This window comes from Podarcis liolepis (genome assembly GCF_965112155.1).
Source record: "Podarcis liolepis genome assembly, chromosome: 4".
NCBI classification, from domain to species: domain Eukaryota; kingdom Metazoa; phylum Chordata; class Lepidosauria; order Squamata; family Lacertidae; genus Podarcis; species Podarcis liolepis.
In genome coordinates this window covers 34,134,783-34,158,366 of record NC_139558.1, presented here as the reverse complement: position 1 = coordinate 34,158,366, position 23,584 = coordinate 34,134,783, and the positions used below count along the sequence as shown (strand labels likewise).

Sequence of the window (23,584 nt, the reverse complement as noted above, 5' to 3'; positions counted from 1 at the left end):
AAGGTGGGTGTGACCTAACCTGTCCAGGTAACAAAAGGACAAGTCACGCAGCACACTCCCCTCCTTTTTGACTTCCTTCTTCGTTTGATCAGCTTTTAGCTAGGACTGTTCTGCTAGCTCTCAGCTAGCAGAAGCACTGGGATTATTCCCCCATATGGGGTAGATCCACATGCATATATTTGTAACTAAGTCTGCCTTCAGGAATCCAACTGTGAACTGATGTGAGTAAACTTCTTTTATTGTCTTTGAATAAGATTATGGCGTCTTTATTCTTTTAAGAGGAATTCAAGGAAACTTACCAGGAACGTACAATTCAATCTGAGACAGACAGACTGAATTGTATAATAGTGAGAGGCTCACACGAGCGTGCAACCAGCTATCTGCTGTGCATGTAAAAAGGGGAATGCAATGCTGCTAAGTAAAGGAACTTGCTAGCACAAGTTGGGAAGGATATTAATAAACAATACGTCCTCTCCTGCCACCCTGAACGTTCCGACAAAATAAAGATACTGGTTTTCCACCACCCTCTCATGTAGCAACACAGCTACCTGATTATTACTATTATTTGCACCAGAAATTATTAACTGGGGAAACCCCCATACTACTGAATGGGAGATCTGTCACTGATGTCCACAGATCAAACTTTTGTTAATTAATCTCTACTTATTTAGGAGTAAGGGCTCCTCCACACTTCCTCTTGTCTCACCAATTTCCCCTGGAGAAACCCACTCTTTCCCACTGAATTGGAGCAACACCAATCAAGTTTTCCTCAGATTGATGCTTGCTCCGATTCAGTGGGAAACAGTGGGTTTTCCAAGAGAAAGCAATGGAGCAAACAGAAAACCACTCTGACTCACACCTAGGAAGTATGGGACCAGTGGATAACCACTCGGACACGTGCCTTCCAGGAACAGGAGAAACAGAAATGTGGGTGAGCTCTAAGTCCCACTGAGATCAATAGGATTGCACCCTAAACTCTGTTGTTTTTAATAGGGGCAAATTAAGTAGTAATATATGAGCTCAAATTTGATGTCTCATGCCTTCCTCCCTTTTAACTGGATGCCAGTAGGTTGTTCTCCCATACAGAACCACAGAACTAGCCCCAGATCCATTGAGAAGTGAAAGGTAAGGGAACTCAAACACATGTCTTTGAAAATGAGCTGCTTTTTAACAACAGCTTTTCTTAATTAAAGTTGTCTGTTTTTATATTGATTGATTTCATTTGTTGCATGGCTCTTCATAAGAATCCCGGAGCAGTTTATATAATAAAACCACAAGCAAGCAAGCAAGTTCACAAATACAGCTAAGCCACACGTGTGTTCAGCCTTCAAAATGCAGCAGTGCCTCAAAGCCAATTGTACTACCATGTAGCAAGAGAAGCAGCTCTGCTTGGTCTACACTATCATAGAGTTCACTGGGAGCAGCCACCAAGATGTCCTTCACTTGAGTTCCCACCAACTGCGCTGCAGATATTGGTAGGACAGAGGGAAAAGGCCTTATTCAGTAAGCACAACCTGCATTTTTTTAAACATCAGAAGTAGACAGTCATTCTAAAAGTAGCATGAAATGCAAAATAATTCCTGCTTATTCATTTATCTTAGGCTGCAATCCTACAGTTGGTGGGAGGGCTTCTGGGTTCGGGCGGGTTCATAGGATGTTTTGGGTCTCCCTTTCTGAGAGAGAGAGAGAGAGAGAGAGAGAGAGAGAGAGAGAGAGAGAGATGTTCACCCTTGTGAAGTGAAATCCAACTATGTGCAGTCTAGCATAAAGAAAAAGGACCCCTGACAGTTAAGTCCAGTCGCAGAAGACTCTGGGGTTGCAGTGCTCATCTCGCTTTACAGGCTGAGGGAGCCGACGTTTGTGTGCTCCACAGACAGTTTTCCGGATCATGTGGCCAACATGACTAAGCCACTTCTGGCACAATGGAACACCGAAACCAGAGCAGCGCACGGAAATGCTGTTTAACTTCCCGCTGGAAGGTAACCTACTATTAACCTACTTGCACTTTTTGGCGTGCTTTTGAACTGCTAGGTTGGTAGGAGGTGGGACCAATGGGAGCTCACCCCGTCACGGGGATTCAAACAGCCGACCTTCCGATCAGCAAGCCCAAGAGGCTCAGTGGTTTAGACCACAGCGCCACCCGCATCCCTGCAGTCTAGCCTACTGCAGCAGAAATCTGAGTAGCCCATGCCAACTTCAGTAAAGGCAAAATCTATGCCATAGGTAAAGGCAAAAAAAAAGGGAGGGTTTTCTGGGGTTGTTCAGGGCATTGGGAGAAAACATGGCTCCATAGCCTGCCCTCCAATGACATGTCCCCAAAATAGGGGAAGACATATTACTGGAAGGAGCTGGCAGATCTATTTTCACTGCCTCTAGAAATTAAAAAGCATGGAACAAATGCAAACCCCACCACATTCACCTTTCCCAGCTGCTGTCCTGCATCTAGCCTTGGACAATTCAGATTGTCTGATGTCATCATTGATCCCAACGCATTGGCAGTATCTTTCTGTCTGCCCATGAACTGTTCTCCTGGGTGGCATGGATTTTCTAAAGCTTGCTGCCTCTTTGGAAATGGAGTCTGTAAACCTCTACTTCCATGTAGGAGGCTATTCCCATGGTTACATTACCTCATTACAGTTCATGCAAATTAATAATTACCTGCTGTAAAAGCTACATTTGACGGTTGCCAGAAGGGCAAATCTAGTTCAAACACAGAAGTTCCTACAATTGGAGGGTTCTTATTCCTGCTTGTTTTCAGTGCTGCGACCAATATGCTTCGTGCTAATTTGCTACTTGGAATGTTTGTTTAAATGCAGTGCGGGCTTCTGCATTGACCAGATAAGCTGCCTGGACAGTAAGTGCCTTGTTCTGTATCAATAACTATTTGTGAGGTGCAGGACTGAGGTAGCAGAGGAGATGGCGTGATTCACAGATCTGTTGCAGAAGGAAGGCATTCGGTCGCTTTGCATGATGTGTTGCTTTTCAGGAGGATGTGTTCAAAGGGGAGCTTCCTCTGTGGTGGGTGGTGGGCTGCTAAATCAGAAATGAGGTGGGAAGCATTAGGAAGAGGAACTGGCTAGATAAGGGGTAGGGGACAAAGGGCTTTCTTCCCTTACATAACCAGTAACCATCATCTTTCAGCACTTGAACTCCGGACAGCTCCAAAGAGCCAACAACAGTATATCAGTACAGTACAGTATAAAATAGGGGCGCGGGTGGCGCTGTGGGTTAAACCACAGAACCTAGGACTTGCCGATCAGAAGGTCAGCAGTTCGAATCCCCACAACGGGGTGAGCTCCCGTTGCTCGGTCCCTGCTCCTGCCAACCTAGCAGTTCGAAAGCATGTCAAAGTGCAAGTAGATAAATAGGTACCGCTCCGGCGGGAAGGTAAATGGCATTTCTGTGCGCTGCTCTGGTTCGCCAAAAGCGGCTTAGTCATGCTGGCCATGTGACCTGGAAACTGTCTGCGGACAAACACTGGCTCCCTCGGCCAATAAAGTGAGATGAGTGCTGCAACCCCAGAGTCGGCCATGACTGGACCTAATGGTCAGGGGTCCCTTTACCTTTACTTTTCAGTATAAAATTGTCCTTTTTTTTAGTTAGTTAGAGCTTGCACAATACCCACAACCAGCACAGAATGAACAGCCAGGGAAACTTTGTAGTTGAGGCACTTCTCCCCTTCCTCTATAGACTACCCTGTGAGGCGGGGAAGCTGTCCTCCCTTCAGTTGCCAACTATGCCACAAGTTACTGTGTTCCAGCCCAATGACAACAGGGAGCTGCTGCCTTAACAGTCCCTTCTTTTGGCTGCAGGATCCTCTTGCAGCTGATCCAAGAAATGCTGCTCAGAAAGCCTTTTGTTGCTGCTGTGCTGTTTCCAGCTGAGCCCATTCCTCCCCACCCATAGATTAAGCTAGGAGCAAGCCACAGGAAGTTCTATTTATGGGAGAATTGCCATCGATCTTAAGACAGCAGCTATTGCTTTGGGCTGCTGTTTGGACCATTGTGCTTTAATAGAAATTCCGAAATGCCTGTCAGGTAGGTTTAGAAATGATCGGCTTCTTTTAAATATGTTGTTGCAGAGAGAAGTTTGAAACCTATCCCATTAAGTGAGGCAGGCAGAGTACTGCTATCTGCAAGCAGGCACACCGCTCACTGCTCCCACCCAAAAACCTATGTCCTCACTGTGGAAGGACGTGTGGATCCAGAATTGGCCTCCATAGTCACTTACAGACACACCATTAAGACTGTGTTCATGGAAGACAATCTTACTCGGCCATGAGTGATCACCAAAGAAGAAGACCACTCACTACTTGATTGCTCAGTGCTCCATCACTGTGGCTGAGCATGCAACTTCCTTCACTGGAGTATTAAAATTATTATTATGATGATGATTACTCTAATTATTATCAAATTGCCTTTTACGTGTGTCTGAAAGGGATTAACAAACATACTGTGAAAAGTGTTTTAAGCAGCTTTTAAAAAATAGAAAAAAAAGATAGGTTTAAAGACAATGAACACCCAAGGCAGAGACCTTTTCAGCCATCTGGAAAAGGTTGTCAAAACAGAAATGTCTTCAGTTGTTTATGAAAGGAAAAGATAGTGAGTGCCTGTTGTATCTCGGAAGAAAGGCTGTTCCACAGAACAGGGGCAGCCCTACTCTGAGCTACTATGGACTTCTGATATTTGAGGGACTTGAAGGAGAAGCTCTGCTGCAAAGAGGTCTTCATATTTTTAGAACTAAAACTTGCCCAGGTAGCAGATTGGCAGCTGGTGCAAAGCCCATAACCAAGGTGTTCTCTGCTGGTGGTAGTTTGCCACCACAAGTAACCTAGCCACTGCCTTCTTTGCTAGATGGCACCTAATCTCCTAGTGGCTGCTCCCAATGGTCACGCCCAATGGTGTGTTAATCTGGTGCTCTAATAGCACCTTAGCAACCCATAGGCCCAGGGAGCAGTGGTGTAGCATGGGTTGCCAGTGCCCGGGGCCGTATGGAGGGGTGGGAGGAAAACAGATGGAGTACACATACACATTCAATATGCCTAATGGAGTCCACATCACCCAGGAGATTGCAGCCACAGAGATAAGAAAAGAATAATAATTCCATCGTCTGGAGAGGTCACTTCCTGGTTTGCATGGAGAAGCCATTTTCAATGGAGCCCAGCGACAGAAGCACACAACTGTCTTGAGGCAGCACCAGGTGTTGAAATTTTGCACCCCTAACAATTTTGTGCCTGTGGCAACTGCCCCTATGCCCCAACGCTCTGCCAGGGAGTAAAACATAACCAAAGATAAGGGCCACAGACTCCAGATTGTTACTGAAACAGATTGAAACACAATTCAGTAATTCAATTTTCATATAGAAAATATCATTGGGTTGCTCAACAGAACTTCCCCTTCCTCTCCTCTTCTCAAATGCCCCCATCTACTTAGCAGGATTGAGGCAATCCAAAAACAGATCTGGAGGGGGGAACATAAAGGGAGGAGAGGGAAGGGAAATTCCCACCTCTTGAGTGCAAATGGAAGTACTTTGTTGGATTCTGCCCATTATTTGATTTGAAGAAACGTAGGAACGTCAAGGAAAATCAGCAGTATAATAGAAAATAATGTGAATTAAGAATGGCATGAGAATATCGTTATAGCTGCCTTGATAAAGTGATCAGAGTAATTTGAATAAGAATCTTAGGCTTACTTTCTTCTAGCCTTACTGAAGGTTTGGCCTCCTCGCAGATTCCTCAGTTCCCCCGCTCTGTCCCCCTAGTTTTCAAAAAGAATATCTGAGTTTCCAAGCATGACCTTTCATCTACCTTTCCTGACATTTTGGAATAAAGTTCGTAGTTACCCAGCCAGTGCCGTAGGTTAGGATTGTGTTATTTTCAGATAGGTGAGAGCATATGAAAGAGAGTTGCATAGGAAGAATCGGGGAGGGGGGGTGAGACAGAGTATCTGAGCATCTTTTATATTGATCAGCAACTTGGTGGTACCACATCCATCAGTTTTCCATCTTGCACCTACCTGGAAGAGGTCATAGGAAAAAGAGAGAGAGATGTATTTATGTCAGTATGCACAACAAACCATAAGAATACTCATTGAAGGAATTTATAATTTATAAGCAGTAATTTATAGTTTACCTCAGAAAGCGATTGAGCTAGTATTGTGGCTCCTCTCAAACAATGCAGATATTTTTTTCCAGATTGCTCAGCAGGGAGTTGTTAAGGGCAATGAAAAGTGAAAGGAGATGTTTGCTTTTACTGGATACAACATTTTAACCTCTGTGGTGCCAATAGGCACCCCAACTATGTAGGCATACATTGATGGCATAGTGATCCTATGGGAAATTGCAGTCAAATATAACTAGCAAGCTTAAGGCTTGATGGGGTTAAGACTACAGATCTGTATTCCTAGACTCGGCTAGGTCACACCCCTCTCCTGGAAGGATGAAAGTTAAGATTCCTCCTTTGTTTGTTCTTCTTTCACCACATGAACTCACTGAGATAGGATGTGCCTGAGCTTGCTTGCTACAAGCTCAGACTGCGTAATTATATTCCACTATTTTGCTATGTTTTATATCCCAGGAATTCTGCCTGTGTTTACTTGCTTTGCATGGATAAATGCATGAATCTGACCTTTGGGAGTTATGTAAGTAAAGCCATTTTAAACTTATAAAACTGTATAAACTTTTCACTGTGAGAGGGGTAGAAATGGGGAAGCTCTGGTAGCAACTAGAATGAGATATTTTAAAAGTCTAACAACCTATTATTCTCTCGCCACACTACTTTTGTGACTTTAAAGCTCTGCAGGGGCTTCCCTCTTACTTAGCCCCATGTTTAAATGTAGGCATTCGTCAAATTCTGTTTTTATTTAACCAAATATTGACAGATCCTTGATTCTCCATTGTGTAGCCCAAGAGGCAGCCACCCACTCTAGTTAGATACAGATTTGCCAACAAGTTCTTTAGAGGATTAACAGTTTTTAATCTATTAGAACAAACAACCAAAAAGACTTTATACAAATTACAGTGGTACCTCTAGTTATGAACTTAATTCGTTCTGGAGGTCCGTTCTTAACCTGAAATTGCTCTTAACTAGGGGCGTGCTTTCGCTAATGGGGCCTCTTGCTGCTGCTGTGCTGCCGGCACACAATTTCCGTTCTCATCCTGGGGCAAAGTTCTCAACTCTTCCAGGTTAGCGGAGTTTGTAACCTGAAGCGGTTGTAACTGTGATGTCAATTTAGTGGAAAACAAAGTTGCAAAAAAGTGTGATTTGAATAGTTCAAAACACCTAGGATTTGAAAAATGGTTCACTAGGGCGAATTTCTGAAACCAATTCCTAATTTTAAGAACAACCTCAACAGAGAAGATCTTCAGTTCAAGTCACATTTCATTTCAATACCACAGCTAATTGCAGGTGGGGAAATGAGAAGCCAAGAGTTACAGGCCATTGATGTGGAAAGTCACAGAGAACTCATGAGTCCTTTCTTTCCCTGCTTTCTTTGTTGAAGATGGTGACATCAATGATGGTAAAGTGATATGCTGAGGAACTTTTCCCTTCATCTCTGACCTTTCAATATAACTGCAGTAAGAAGACAGCACTAACTGGAGAGCAGAACACAAGACAACACATAAGTAGTAGTAACAGATGGAGATCCTTATAAGCAAACCTTTGAAAAGAATAATCATCCTTTGAGCATTTCTGTTTATTCAGTAATCTTCCTTAGGATATGTATGGGAACATATGGTTTTTAATTATTTTTGTCAACAGATCACCTGACTCAGTTATCAGATCATTCCTGAGCAGGAACAAGAAAACTCTTCCCCCCCCCCTCCTCCTTCATAGATTTTATTGGACTATAGAAAAAGGTAGACAGAATTTTTTATCAAATATCTTTTTTGTCAAAGTAAAAAGTTACGTAATCTAGATAAAAGCACAAACCACAACAAAAGCAAAAGGAAGAAAGAACTTCCTGTTCCTCGTCTATCAGCTATTTGTAAATGTTATTCAACTCATCCATTCCAGTATTACACCTAATAAAACCACTTTCTATAAACCGACATTATCTTCAGTCTTCAAACCCAAATATCATTAGTTCATTTTCTTTTTCACACACAGAGTCAATAAGAGGTTCCCAATCTTTAGTCAGTGTTTCCCTGATTAAACATGTAAATTTCGCCATCTCAGCTAAGTCCAATAATTTTAACTACCATTCTTCCATTGTTGGGAAACATGGGTTTTTCCATCTTTTTGTGTATAAAAGTCTCACCACTGGAATCATGTCTTGGAATAAGTTCCAGCAGGAAGAGTTTTGGTTTCAACTGGAAGTTAACCATCAAGAGTCTCCGTATCATTGTTTGAATTTGTATCCATTTTTTAATAGCTTTTTTACATTCCCCCCTCCCCCCCAAGCATGATAGAATGTCCCTTCATGTTCTTTAAAGGTAAAGGTAAAAGGTAAGGGACCCCTGACAGTTAAGTCCAGTCGCGAACGACTCTGGGGTTGCAGTGCTCATCTAGCTTTCAGGTCGAGGGAGCCGGCGTTTGTCTGCTCTGCAGACAGTTTTTCTGGGTCATGTGGCCAGCATGACTAAGCTGCTTCTGGCGCAATGGAACACCAACAACAGAGCAGCACACGGAAACACCGATTACCTTCCCGACGGAGTAGTACCTATAAATCTACTTGCATTTTTTGGCATGCTTTCAAACTGCTAGGTTGGCAGGAGCTGGGACTGAGCAACAGGAGCTCACCCCATCATGGGGATTCGAACCGCCAACCTTTTGATCTGCAAGCCTAAGGCTCAGTGGTTTAGACCACAGTGCCACCCTTTAAACTTCCATCTTTAAACTTCCAGTAAGTATTTGGAATATTTTTATACATTCTAAATAACATCTGAGGGGTTAAATACCAATTTTCCTTTCAATCATAACACAATGTGTATTTTAACCCTATAATCCCATATGCTCCCATTGTTCCATCTGTATATTATACCCAAAGTTATTTTGCCAATTTAATTAAACATTATTTAACTTGTTCTTTTTTGTATTTCAAATTTAAACAGTAATTTGTACATTTTCACAATGACATGTTCATCATCTGTACACAACTATATTTCAAAGTCTATCTTTTTTTGTTCTGATACTGAAAGTCTTTTTATCTAACTTAAATCTCTCTGTAAGCTGTAAATAGCAAAAACTTTGGAGAATGTGACCTTCCCTTGCTAAGTAAGTGCAGAAGAAAATTCTTCTGTCAGCAGTCAATAATTAGCTAGAAACTAAGTGGGAATTTTGATTATCTGTATTAAACAACTACCGTAGAGCTATAAAAGGTGGTTGTTAAACCATCTAGCTTTTATGGACTCCTCCTGTGGTATTTCAAGCAAATTACTGCATTTAGCAATGAAATGACACAAAGTGCTATAAAGTTAACTACAATTTCATCAGATTCTATTATGATTTACTGATTTAAAAAATAAAAAGCAAAATAAAATAAAATAAGGAAGACTTGTAGAAAACGTCACTGAAATTTATGCACATTCTCCCTGTTGCTTTTCATTGATCTTAGATCAAGCCTGCAAATACAGACACAGAAAGAACTATGAAAATGCCATTACAAACAAAAGCAAACCATCTAGTGGATGACTGCAGCTAAAGCAGGGATTAGTCAATGTCATGGCAAATGCAAACAGTGCACCTTTCTTGAACAAAGTAAGAAATCTGACAAAGCAATGTGGAGATCACAGACTGTGCACAATCCATTGATAGAAAACAAGGTCCAGATGACCTGGGAAGCATAACATCCTGCAATATATACTTTTATTATTATCATTATTGTGCAGAGGGTAAATCATGAGTCACAGTCAAAACAAATGCAAGATACGTCAGGGTTTGTACCGGTGACCAGGCTTGACTGAAATGATAGGACAAGCTATTTGAAATCCAGGTTCTAATTGAGAGACTCAGTCTAAGGGCAAAGAGTGGACTTAGGCAGAAGCATAAAGAGACTGCAGAAAAAATGTGGGAATCCATGCAGCATGGATGGAGATGGGACCACAAGTATTGCTCAGTAGGATGTTGGAGAGATCTCAACAGGGAACAGAGAAAAGGCATTTGTTACAACTCATGGGCCAAACCATTCAACTTGGTTGCACAGCCAGGAAGCCAAAGGTGTTAAAGCAGTCAGTTTTTGGAACATACACGAGAGGTTGGTTTCTCATGCAATGCATTGGACAGAACTCCAGAAGAACACATGCTGATACCCCTGAAAAGCAACAGTCATTATTGAATAGATCAGATGCCCATTTCACTTCCCAGGAATATGTCTTTCTGAAAGTGCATTTCTATTTTATAGATAGTATACAGATCATATCACAGCAGTGGGAAAACACAGACCCATGTACCAAATTCGGACCATCAGGCCTCCCCACTTGACCCATGAAGTCATTTTGACCAAGCCATGGGAATAGAGGTATTCCGTTAAAGGGATCCACAAGGAGGTGCTTCTGTCTGGATGCCCAGGCTAGGGCCATACCACTCCTTGAGATGGCACTCCACTGAGAGGTGGTGCCTATTTGATGTATGCCGTACATCAATTAATGCCGACCTTGTTGTTGTTTAGTCATTTAGTCGTGTCCGACTCTTCATGACCCCATGGACCAGAGCACGCCAGGCACTTCTGTCTTCCACTGCCTCCTGCAGTTTGATCAAACTCATGCTGGTAGCTTCGAGAACACTATCCAACCATCTCGTCCTCTGTCGTCCCCTTCTCCTTGTGCCCTCCATCTTTCCCAACATCACGGTCTGTTCCAGGGAGTCTTCTCTTCTCATGAGGTGGCCAAAGTATTGGAGCCTCAGCTTCATGATCTGTCCTTCCAGTGAGCACTCAGGGCTGTTTTCCTTCAGAATGGAGAGGTTTGATCTTCTTGCAGTCCATGGGACTCTGCCGACCTACGTAGCATCAAAAGGTCGGTCTTTTATATTCTGCTGCCAATGTTAGTGGGCTTTATTGTTTTGTGGGCTTGTTGGCATCGTAGTTAATGGATAGTATCCCCCCCCTCCAAAAAAAAAAGCTCAACAGTTCTGGCATTTCCCCCCTAAAAAAAGTTCAATCATTTTTGCCTCTGTCCCCTAAAAAAAGCTCCTCCCCCCTCCAATGACAATGGGTAGATCACTGCAGTCTCTTGGGAGTTGGATCATCCCACAGTCGGGCTGGTTGATATCTGTTGTAACCCAATGCCTTTGCCAAACAACTTGCATTTGTAATCAATTAAGGTGTGGCCTAATTTGAACCATATCATGTTGTCACATGTGGTCTTTGGTCAGCAGTAGCTTGTGAGGTGGAGAGCAACAAGGCACCTGGACTTGCAAAAGATTGGTCAAGGGCCTGGGGGAAATTAAAGCAGGCTGGAACTCTATACATATGTACTAGGAAGTTCCCTGGAAATGAGCATATACCAAGCCGGACTATTGGTCTCTTGAGCCAAGCATCACCTACTACAGCAACTCTCCGGCAAGGTATTTGTTAGCCCTGCTTACCTGAGATCTTTGAAATAGGAGATACTGGGAACTAAAAATGGGGCCTCCTGTATCCAAAGCATCTGCTCAACTACTGAGCTATGTTTCCTCAACACCACCCCAAATTCTGGTGCAGAACTCATGTGCAGTGATGAAAAGAATGTTGTGTTGGCATAATCTGGAGTGAATAAACTTCCCTCTTAGCTCATGACTATCTACAAAATATTCACAGTGTGTTTAGTCAGGTGTTCAGACCCACTGTGATCATGGAGCTGCTTCCTGGTCAGTGTGCATAGGCTCAGCTGACAAACGATCTCTTTAAGGCTCCGGAGACTGCACAAGTGTACAGAAGAGCAAAGAAATAACAAACCTTAATTGCAATGGCCTTGATGCTGATTAGCTTTATCCAAATGATGTGCAATGGAAATAAGTGAATGAGATTGGGCCCTGCAGCACATGTTCTGCTAAGCTGAAGCAAGTAAACTTTTTTTTTCAAGTTTCAAGCATAGCCCTTCTATTCAGTGCTTTCCACCAGGAGCAGTCCTTGTCTTCTGGCTTCTGTGTGTATGTATCAAGACATCATCACCATCTAATTCCCACAGAAGTTCAGAAGCAAAAGCATTTGCACAGTTCACACACCAGCTTAATCATACAGAAAGGATAGCATATGCATAGCTCCAAAGGACCATGTTACTCTGGGTGATGCTCTAAGCCATATTAACTCACTGTTGTATACTCACTATGGTGAATAGTCCCAGGAATAGTGCTACTTGAGTTTGGGCGTCCTTTAGAGTGGGGGCAGAAGGAGGATTATTCAGCCCAAGTGCCACATTCCCTCATCAGCAGTTTTTCCAGGAGCTACACATGTCTCCATCAGTAGAGCATGAGACTTTTAATCTCAAGGTTGTGGGTTTGAGCCCCATGTTGGGCAATTAAAGGGGGTTGGACCAGATGGCCCTTGTGGTCCTTTCCAGCTCCACAATTTTAAGATTCTAGGATAAAAAGCAGGTGGTGCCAGGAGCAAAAGTTGACAATGGAACAGATGTGACTCCTATCTCTGTATAGTAGGTGACATCACAGCCACCTAAAACTACTCCCCAGCACTGTTACATTCCATCTGAGCATATGCACTTGAGGAGACTCCTAGTTCTGATGGCTGACACTCAAGAGAGATCTCTATATAACCCCCAGCCATCAGTCAGTCACTGGGTTATTCAGAAGAGATACACCTAACAAAGGAAGGTTGCCCGACCATCTTAAGGTCACTCTTAGGTTTTGGATGGAAGGGCCAAAGCAGAATCAAGCCTGCAGCTACAGCAGTTCCTTGCAACAGTTGCCTTAAAAGGTGTTTGAAGGTAAATGGTCCTTCTAAGATACAGTTACACTGCAGGAAGCTTAGGGAGAATTGTTCTGTTCTTGTGTGAATTAATATTCTCTCAGTGGCTGTTGCTCTCTGCCTCTGGACACTGTAAATATGAGTGTCCCTGAGAAGGAGCCTAACTGCTTCAGCCTCTAGGTAGTTTCTCTTCACAGAATAATACTATGTCCCTGGGGTTTGCCAGCTGAGTCCTTCTGTTTCCTTTGCCAACTCCCATTTTCCCAAGTAGGTTATGATGAATGATGCCCTGAGGTACGCCATACGTTTGAGGGAGCCTTTAGAAGCAGATTTTCTGTTCAAAGATGGAGCAATAAACTGCAATGATTCTGGCACCTTGCACCTAGTGCATGCCAATTCAGATGCACAACTGACCCCACTAGAAAATACTCCCAAGTAGCTGGGTATATAGCACCTAGGCTGTGACCCAAAACACACTTACAGGAGAGCGTGTTCTATTGAAGAAAGAGGGATTTGCTCTTGAATAAATATGTATAAGAATAAGGTGCTCTAAAGTCTCTCCACATTTACCGTACTTAAGGTAAAGGTAAAGGTACCTCTGACCATTAGGTCCAGTCACGGACAACTCTGGGGTTGTAGTGCTCATCTCACTTTACTGGCTGAGGGAGCTGGCATACAGCTTCTGGGTCATGTGGCCAGCATAACTAAGCCGCTTCTGGCGAACCAGAGCAGCTCACGGATACGCCGTTTACCTTCCCGCCAGAGCGGTGCCTATTTATCTACTTGCACTTTGACGTGCTTTCGAACTGCTAGGTTGGCAGGAGCAGGGACCGAGCAACGGGAGCTCACCCCGTCGCGGGGATTCGAACCACCGACCTTCTGATTGGCAAGCCCTAGGCTCTGTGGTTTAGACCACAGTGCCACCCTCATCCTTTTACTTAAGAATGAGCCCCAATTGTACCTAGTGAGGTCTACTACAGAGTAAATGTGAGCCAGAAAGCAGACTTCATGTCAGCTTGCAGTGGCCCTGCAGCAACTAACCATCACCTTTCCCCAAGAATGTTGTACAGGAAAATTGGGAAGTTCCATAGCAAAAGTGTGATCAGTGATTCCAACCAAGCAATAATACACCACCCATCTGGCTGGGTTGCCCCAGCCACTCTGAGGAACTTCCAATAGAATGTAAAAAACCAATATAATATCAAACATTAAAAATTTCCTGATAAAGGACTGGCTTCAGATGTCTTTTAAAAGTTGTGTAGTTCTTATCACCTCAACATCTGACGGGAGGGCGTTCCACAGGGTGGGCACCACTACTGAGAAGGCCCTCTGCCTGGTTCCCTGTAACCTCACTTCTCGCAGTGAGGGAACCACCAGAAGGCCATCAGAACTGGACCTCCATGTCTGGGCTGCACAATGGGGGTGGAGACGCTCCTTCAGGTACAAGGACCGAGGCTGCTTAGAGCTTTAAAGGTCAGCATCAACACTTTGAATTGTGCTCGGAAATGTACTGGGAACCAATGTAGATCCTTTAGGACTGGTATTATATGGTTCCAGCAGCCACTCCCAGCCACCAGTCTAGGTGCTGCATTCTCGATTAGTTAGTTACATCTTCACACATCCAAGAAGCATAGCAATTGCAACCACACACACACACACACACACACACACACACACACACACACACTGCACCAAGATACCCTGCCTCCCCACAATGGTTAATAAGTTTGATGCACAGATCCCTCCCCCGCTCCTTCCTTTTCAAATGCTATTCCCATCATCTGCTCTCCAATATCCATGAGAATGCAAGTACTGTTATTGATGGCGCATTGTGCCATGTTTGTGTACGGCAGCATTATGCTCCAGCACAATACATTCTCTTGGCTTAAACCTGAAATAGAAACCATTAATTGTGTCCACAGTATTTTGCTGCATGCAACAACTTTTGTAAGGAAGCAAACGCTTTCATAGAAAACCTAAATTCCTCCTGTAGGGCACAAAATGAGATAGAAGGTAATAGAAAACAGACCATTATGGCAATATTTTAGCAACACCATCGAGGGAGGGAGGAAGGGAAGGAGAAGAGCAGCACTGGAAACTCAGTTTTACAATGTTGCCCTTTTGATGGCAGAAGGGGGACAGGCTAAAATGAATCAGAACTGCGGAGACGGGTTTGCAGCAAGGAAGTTCGGGTCTGAAATGTCTTAGGATGCTCTTTGCACAGTTCAATGGCACAAATCTTGACAGCAATTTCTCATTTCACCAGATTTTTTTTAAATGGAAGATATTGATGATTAGTAGTTGTAATTTATGGAAGAACCCCCAAATGTTGAGTGGAAATCAGAATTCACAGGCACAGGAGGGCAGGGCCTTTTTGGTACTGGCCCCATGCTTGTTGAATTCTCTCCCTAGGGAAATGATAGAGAACTGGCTTTCAAGTAGACCCTGAAAACGTTTTTCACTCGCAACTTCTTCTTAAGATGTAGCACTCTTGCATCGTTTTACTGCTGCTGTTTTAATGTGGGACTTATTCCCAATAAGAGGGTTTAAAATTGCAGCCACACAAAACCCCAAACTCTCATTAGATATGGTGGAATGGCTATCATATCTAATAGTTGCCCAATCTGGGAGGTTGGTTACCACAGTATAGACAACAGTTAGGCTATCCTTGTCCAGATAGGGGCACAGCTGGGCCACCAGCCAAACTGGTGGAAGACACTCTACACCATCGAGGCCACCTGAGCCTCAAGTGAGAGTGAAGGATCCCAAAGTACCCCTAAGCAACATACCTGCTCCTTCAGAGGGAGTGTAACTCCACCAAGAGTAAGCCACCTCTCATCCACCCAGTCTAGGTAACCAACCCTCCCTAACAGTCCCTTAGTCTTATTGGGACTGTGTGTCACTTTATTTAGTCACATCTAGTCCATTACCAAGGCAAGACATCAGCCCAAGACATCACCACCACACCTGCAGATATAAATGAGAAGAGTCGTAAAACGAGGGCTAGCAGCTGGGACTTCCAAGAGGCTGGGGGACTCTCTTGCTGTTCTTATGTCTCCCCTGGATGAAAGATGATGGTAGTCTGCTGCGGATCATTTAGCCTGCAGAGAAGACCTCACCCTCTCTGAACTGTATTTAGGTTATGCTGCAGAGTGTGGGAATGTTCAGGGAGGCAGGAGAGGATATGTTGTTTATTAATATCCTTCCTAACTTGCGCTAGCAAGTTCCTTTACTTAGCAGAGTTTACACTCCCCTTTTGAAGCACAGCAGATAGCTGGTTGCAGGCTTGTGTAAGCCTCTCACTGTCATACAATTCAGTATTGAATTGTATGTTCCTGGTATCCTGGTAAGTTCCCTTTTATCCCTCTTAAAAGACTAAAGACACAACAAACATATTTAAAGTCAAAAAAAGAAGCTTACTTACATTCAGTTCACAGTTGGATCCCTGAAGGCAGACTTAGTTACAGATATGTACATTTAGATCTACCCCATATGGGGGAATAATCCCAGTGCTTCTGCTAGCTGGGAAGCTAGCAGAACATTTCTAGCTAAGAAGCTGGTCCGATGAAGAAGGAAATGAAAAAGAGTGTGTGGCAGCATGCCTTGTTCTTTTGTTACCTGGACAGGTAAGGTCACGCCCACCTCTAGTCACATGCAAAAGGAAGGATGTTCCAGCCGAAGAGGAAACGAAGTTTCGACTGGCTGGATCAAACATCCCCTTGCATGTCCACTCTAGGAAAACAAGGAATGTTGGGTTTGACTGCTCTCAGTGGATTATATCCCACACAGAGGCTCCTTGGTGTGCAGAAAGGCCAACAGCAGCAGCTGGGTCTTAATTGCCTGTTAAACTTTTTCTCCTTTTTACTCTGTACTTATGTCTAAGTCTAGATTATTTCTTTTGCAATATTGAACTTCTTTCATTTGCTAAGTTGTTGGCCTTTTCCCTTATCTCACTTTGTTGACATGCTTTGCAAACACCTTTTCTCTCCTCTTCCTCCACACACGCCTCTCAGTGTTTTGTGGATGGGTGTTGTAAGCTGCTTGGGTGTCCAGCTCACAGTGGAAATGCAACATACAAAGAAACTCAACCAATCAATCAACACGTTTGGCTGTTCCAGCTGTGTGGGGGCAGTGGGGGTGGAATTTCAATGACGTCTCTTTCTTGCCAGTGGTGCATCTCATCTCCTGGGCTCCTGCCAAATCCTGTAGCTCCTCAGCAAGTGGCAGTGATAGAGTGGGAAAGTTCTCAGTGCTCTGTTTCTGTGCAGAACATTTTCCATTTCATATGCCCCTTGGTAACAATGTGCAAAATCAATTATTAGGCAACCTTGGCAGTTTTCAAGCTTTGTTTACTAATTAAAGATGATAAATTAGATCACTCTCTGGGACATTAAAAAAAATATCCAGTGCAAATGGAACTTTTACCTTACTTTGCATAAGATATTTTTTTTGGGGGGGGGAGGGGAATCCAACTGACATTTTTGCTCTAGAAAACTCACATCTAAATGTCAAAATGAGAGTGAACTGAGACTGTATGCCAGGGACCCTAGAGGAGCTGAAGCTGTATACAGGAATAGGGAACCTGTGGTCCACTAGATATTGGTGGACTCCAACTTCCACCAGTCATGTTATAGACATTGCTCTCTGTATTCACAGAGTATTCACAGGGGAACCTGTGAATATATTGGCATCAAGTTGTGAGAACAAAGAACATGTCCCAAGGGGAGGGCACTCACTTGAAAAGACCTGCTGTTAAGTTGCCCATATGCAAGTTTGGTCTGCAACCCACAGATGTGAATGGAATTGCACTGAGCCATGGTGAGTCGCACTTGGTAGACTTCTGACCACTCTAATGGTCAGATGGAATTAATATGTAAAGGATGGGGAAACGAGCTCTCTACAAGAACATAGGAGTAGCCTGCTGGATCAAGCCAATGACCCATTTAGTCCAGCCTCCTGTTCTCACAGTGGCCAACCAGATGCCTGTGGGAAACCAGGAAGCAGGATTTGATCACAAGTGCACTCACCTCTCCTGTGGTTTCCAGCAACTGGTATTCAGAAGCCTTGGTGAATCTGTTGTTGGACTACGAATCCCATCATCCCTATTGGCCATGCTGCCTGGGGCTAATGGGAATTGGACTCCATGAACATCAGGAGGGCCATACTTTCTCCAGCTTTGAATAAGGTAAACCCCAAGAAATGTAGTGTTTTTGCAATTAGAATGACTTTCTGAGGATGCTGTGACCCTACAGTCATGAAAGTTTGTACCAAGGCCATGATAAGTCACCCTTTTTATCCTTCCCAACCACTGCTGTGAGCATTGTGTATTTGTGAGTTTCACTGGTAGTAGCGGTCATGGAACACAAAGCTGAGCTGTGAGGAGTCATGAATGTTGAATGGCACAGGTAGGTGGCCAACTGGATCAAGCCACAAATACACATCAGGAAATGGAGCCTTATTTCCTTGGCAAATTAAATCCCACAAACCTGTATGTTTCTAGCATCTGTTCCTACTGGTGGCAATCGCAATTCAAGCTCTCGGCTGGTTTAAAAAAACAACAACTGGAATATTAATTCTCTCTATTAACAGTAAGTTTGGAAAAGATGACATTTTGCAACTGACTATCAAATGTATTCTTTTATTTAAACATTAAGATAAAATTACAAAAGCTACTGAAGCAATGGATCTATGCAGGGAAAAGAAAGTAAAAATAACTCAAATTACGCATGCAATCCTGAGCCTAGGCATGGTAAGCAGGAGTAGGTCCTGTTTAAATTCCATGGCACCTACTCCCAAGGAAGTGTGCAAAGGGCTGCAGCCTGATGGTGTAAATCCTAGACATGTCTACTCGGAAGGAAGCCCCATGGACTTCCGTGGGACTTTCTCCCAGATCAATGTGTACAGGATTGCAGCCTTGATCATTCACCAATGAAGCAAAACATACTGGAAGCAAGAGAAGTTTCCCAAAGGCATGATCCCCAACAAAATACTGATATAGCGATTGGAAACAGCTGGCTTTTAAAAAAAACAAACATAATTTCTCTCTCTCTCTCCCTGTCTTTTATTTATCAGAACATGACATCATTATACAATGCATTCTTTTTTCTCTCGAGAAGACATTCTAAATATGTTCGTATCACCCTAATGGAAATGAATACTAAGTGAATGAACAGTACATTATATCTGGCGTAGTTGGTTCTATTCTACTTTAAAAAATAAAAAAGTAATCTCATGCAATACATGTTTCGATTCTTCCACAATGATAATTAAGTGGTGGGGGTGGGGGGAATGTAGCTTGAATTTGAACAAAAGTATTTATTTCCCTGAAAGGCAAAATTCCTGTCACTTCTAATGAGCACGTAGGTAGTGGCTTTATTGTTCAAGTAATCAGTGAACCAGACTCTCAGCAAGCGCATATTAAAACTGGTCCGTGGGTTTCAAAATTCCTATGAGAATCTGGGTCAGTGGAATCATCTGTGCAATGAGAGATCTTCCACCAGGATCTTGCTCCTGCATAGGTACCACTGGAATGGGATAATGGGAATGGCTCTTGCACAACTCCTGTTTGTCAAGTTGCAGGTCCATGTGAAAAAGTCCCTGGAGTGACCAGTGTCAAAATCATATGGCAAAATCATTGCTCAACACCTGATTTGTTGTCAACATGCTACTAGACTGGAAAACGGGTGGAATTTTGGGGGCTCAGCATTTCTGTCTACCTATAGGGAGTATGTTTTTGTGTGTGCACATAATAAAAGTCAGAGTTCATCTATAATTTTAAATAGCCTTTAGGAAGCTGGAATATTGGTAAACCATACTTTTTTTCTGCCCCAAAGCCTTAAGACTAAGTATAAACGTGGGCTGGATCTACACTGACCAGTATAACGTTATTAGAACGATATTAGATATATTGTCCTAAAATGTCACAGGGTATATTTGTAAAATGAAGCACTTCTTACCTTTGTTTTTTGTTTTGCCAAAATGCTGACCCTCCACTGCTGGTTGCTCTCTTGTCACATTGTAATAACGCATTATGAATGTTAAAAGTTGGACACCATATGGTTATCGAAACCATTCCTTACCCCTTTCTTAACGTTAAAACCCATGAGTGTCAATCCGCCCAGGGTCTTGAGTTTCATTCAGCTGCTGACTACAGTTACATCTGTTCTTATGTTCTGTGCTACTATAATGCTCTTTAAATAGAATACCAGTTTCAAAGTTGTCGAACTGGTTATGGATTGTGGGTTGTTGTGGGGTTTGGGGGAGGCATTTCAGTTTGAGCATTTGCAAGGAAGGGGAGGAGAAAACAAATTTATAAATAAATAGCACAATAAATACGTTGTGGTCCCCAATAGTGCTGGGATCAAAAGTCGAACGAGATATACATTAAGGTAGCTAGCTAATTGAATTAGATTAGGGTTTACTTCCCTGATAAGGGCACTGCTTGATCTTGTTGTAGAATCTGGAATTTCTTGGAATGGTGACAGGACAGTTCTGGACACACTGTAGGAGTGAAAAAAGGTGAATCTTGCAAGTGGGGGAACCACATTAGAAACTAGAAACCTATGTTTCTCCAGGGCTTGTTGGATTTCAACTCTCATAATCCCCAGCCAGCATTGCCTGTGGTCATGGACTAGACATTTGGAAAAGGTAATAACCATAACTCAAAGTTCTTTCTGCCAGGTAGTGATAGGTGAATCTGTCAGTTTCAGTTTTTCTGTTTCTTGCTTCCCCCCAGCCTTAAGTTCCATTCTCCCCCATTTTCACATCAGTTTGAATTCAAATCACCAGCGTTTTAGTGCTTATTTTTCTTAATATACATGTTTTTGAATGCAATTTTGCCTAACATATACATCCTTTGCAAAGCAATTTCCCTAATACAATAATAATAGTAGTAATGCTTTTATTTTTTATACCCCACCTGGGTATAAACATGATTAATTTAGGTCCCTTAATTTCACTACGCCTACTCTGAGCAGAACAACCCTCATTTTCACTAAATATGTGCAGTTATATGCACATTTTACTGTTGTATATGCATTTTGGTACACTTTACTTGATTGGAGAATTTAGAGAAGTGTGGGTTTGAAAGCTGGCTGTGTTCTTATCGTGTTTCTGAAAGTGTGAATTAGGTAAATTTGCCTTTCAACATGAACTGAATCAAATTCTTCCCCATCCCCCCTGCAGGCGCCTGTTTACCATGAAAGCGATGGGAAGCCATCTGCTTTAGGTGACACATTCCTGATGGGCACAACTTTCCTGCTTTCAATGAAGAATTAGGTGGTGGCCTTATTTTCACTGAAAAAGTGTATTAAGGCTGCCAAGTCTTCTAAGTCCCAGCCTTTGAAGCTGCCTAAGTCTTCTGAAGCTAGGAGGCAGCCACTAGATCATGGGTAGGCAAGCTAAGGCCCGGGGGCCGCATCTGGCTCAATCGCCTTCTAAATCCAGCACACGGACGGTCTAGGAATCAGCATGTTTTTACATGAGTAGAATGTGTCCTTTTATTTAAAATGCATCTCTGGGTTATTTGTGGGGCCTGCCTGGTGTTTTTACATGAGCAGAATGTGTGCTTTTATTTAAAATGCACCTCTGGGTTATTTGTGGGGCATAGGAATTTGTTCATCCCCCCCTCAAAATACAGTCCAGCCCCCCACAAGGTCTGAGGGACAGTGGACCGGCCCCCTGCTGAAAAAGTTTGCTGACCCCTGCACTAGATATTTAGTGTGGCCTCATTCTTCCAGATAATTAGTTTGAAGTCATGGTCATAGGCTATAATCAAGAGGCTATTACCTATGTATGAAAAGAATCTAGACCTGGGTCTCTAAAACCTCCACTATGTGAGAAAAATGAAGGCCAACTCAAGATGCATTCACTCTTCTCAATAACTAATCATTTCATACAGTGTTTCTCAAACTTGAGTCTCCAGCTGTTGCTGGAGTACAATTCCCATCATCCCTGACCGCTTTTTCTGCTAGCTAGTCATGATGGGAGTTGTAGTCCAATGACAACTGGAGACCCAAGTATGAGAAACACTGATTTAATGACATAATCTAGAACTGGGCTATGGATTGTGCTCACTGCAGGGATCAATATTCCCATAGTTTTCCAGAAGCACCAATAATATTTGGCACTGCTAACCATGAGGTCCAGGCATGGGGAACCTGCGATTCCTCAGATGTTATTGGTGGACACCAACTCCCATCATCTTGACCACTGGTCATGCTGGCTGGTGCTGATGGGAGTTGGAGGATGACAACATCTGCTCTGCTGTTGTTCCCCATCCCTGAGGTAGGCAGAGCAATCACGTCGTGAGCTTCACTCAAAAAGTACTGTGCTGTATGTCAGGAGTGTTACCTATTATGGCTGGGGTGAGGAGAAGCTTGCCACTGGGATGCCAGTCGCCGCAGCACTCATAACTGAATGTGTGGCCCGTTTCTCAGATTTGCAGCTGAATGTGTGAACTGCTTTTGCTGAAAACGTCTGCCTTACCATGAAGCGATGTGAGGCAAGATGAAGCCTGTGGTCTCTGATCTGTGATAGGTGTCCCACTCAACCATGCGCACGCAACCCAAGTGTACATATGTGGATTGCCACTAATCCAAAAACCTGCCAGGAGGAGCACAACACAAGAGATGGTGAACATCCACTTACATGTGCACAGCCAAGCTATGGGCCTGCAGGGTTCTGGATCCTAGTCAGAATACTCCAGAACTGACAAACTCTGAAATAACTTGTATGAACTTTTCTGCAATGGCAGAATCCACAGTTGCCACCGATATTTACATTCAAAGTATAAAAAACTGCAGATATGCAATATGCCCAAACAATTTAAAAAATATACCCTATTTCATTTGTAAACTATCAATGCAAGTTACTCAGCAGCATAGAAGCCATGTCTCATGTCTTCTGTTGTCCTAGAAAGATTTGTGTCTGCTGCCGTTAATGTAATTGCCAGAAATATCTGAGGTTACATGTAGAAACAATCGAGGCAATAATATTTTTTTTCTTTTTTTCTTTTTGTACATATTGTTAAACATGCAAAAACTTCCTGAAGAATATTGCCCAAAGGTAGAAAGTCTTTTGGAACATCAAATTCTCCTTGGCAGAGTTTGTTTTTGCAAGTATGGCTAACACTTGATTCGGAAAGGTCCTTCCATTTATTTTGAAGAAGCATCTTTGATCACGGGCTCCCTGTTCAAATACGTAGCCCAATAGACTAAGTTAAAAGTTCCAAACAGGACCGGAAATACTATCCGGGACATCTTGTCAATCTTACTGATGCTGTTGTAGGTCTTTTTGTTTTCGGCTGGTTTTTCGGCGGGCTTGACTGGAATGGGAGCGGCGTTGGAGATTACTGCAGGGGCGGAGTCCTTTGGTAAGTTTAAGGTGGGGGTCATCCGTCCGGCAGGGTAAGTGTTCATGCCTCTGCTTGCCAACAATTCACGCTCTTTTTTCTGCAAAACAACAGAAAACCAGAAGATTGGTGAAAAAAACAGAAATGTACACTTAGGACATGAAGAAAGATGAGGGCTGTATGCAGAGATTATTTATGTCTTAACGCTGATAAAAGCAATTGAAGTGATTTAAAGAGGACTAAACAGGTTTCTGTTTTGCATTCTTCTAGTGGATTCTTATCCTCGCTAAAACTGCAAGGGCGCTTCAGATTCATAAACCAAGCAAAATAAACCCAGATTCTAAGAATGCTTTCACAAATACACATTTGAAAACATGGGGGGGGTAGTGTTTCA

General features: G+C 43.1%; 1 protein-coding gene across 2 annotated transcripts in view; it reads right to left on the bottom strand.

Annotated features, from left to right (window-relative positions):
• Positions 1-18,393: 18,393 nt before the first annotated feature.
• Positions 18,394-23,584, bottom strand: part of GABRA5 (gamma-aminobutyric acid type A receptor subunit alpha5) — a 71,044-nt gene continuing 65,853 nt past the window's right edge. For both annotated transcript variants that reach the window (XM_083501727.1, XM_083501728.1), the window contains exon 10: positions 18,394-23,290. In XM_083501727.1, coding sequence (XP_083357853.1) covers positions 22,994-23,290 — 297 coding nt within the window. In that variant the 3' untranslated portion in view covers positions 18,394-22,993. The remainder of the gene's footprint in view (positions 23,291-23,584) is intronic.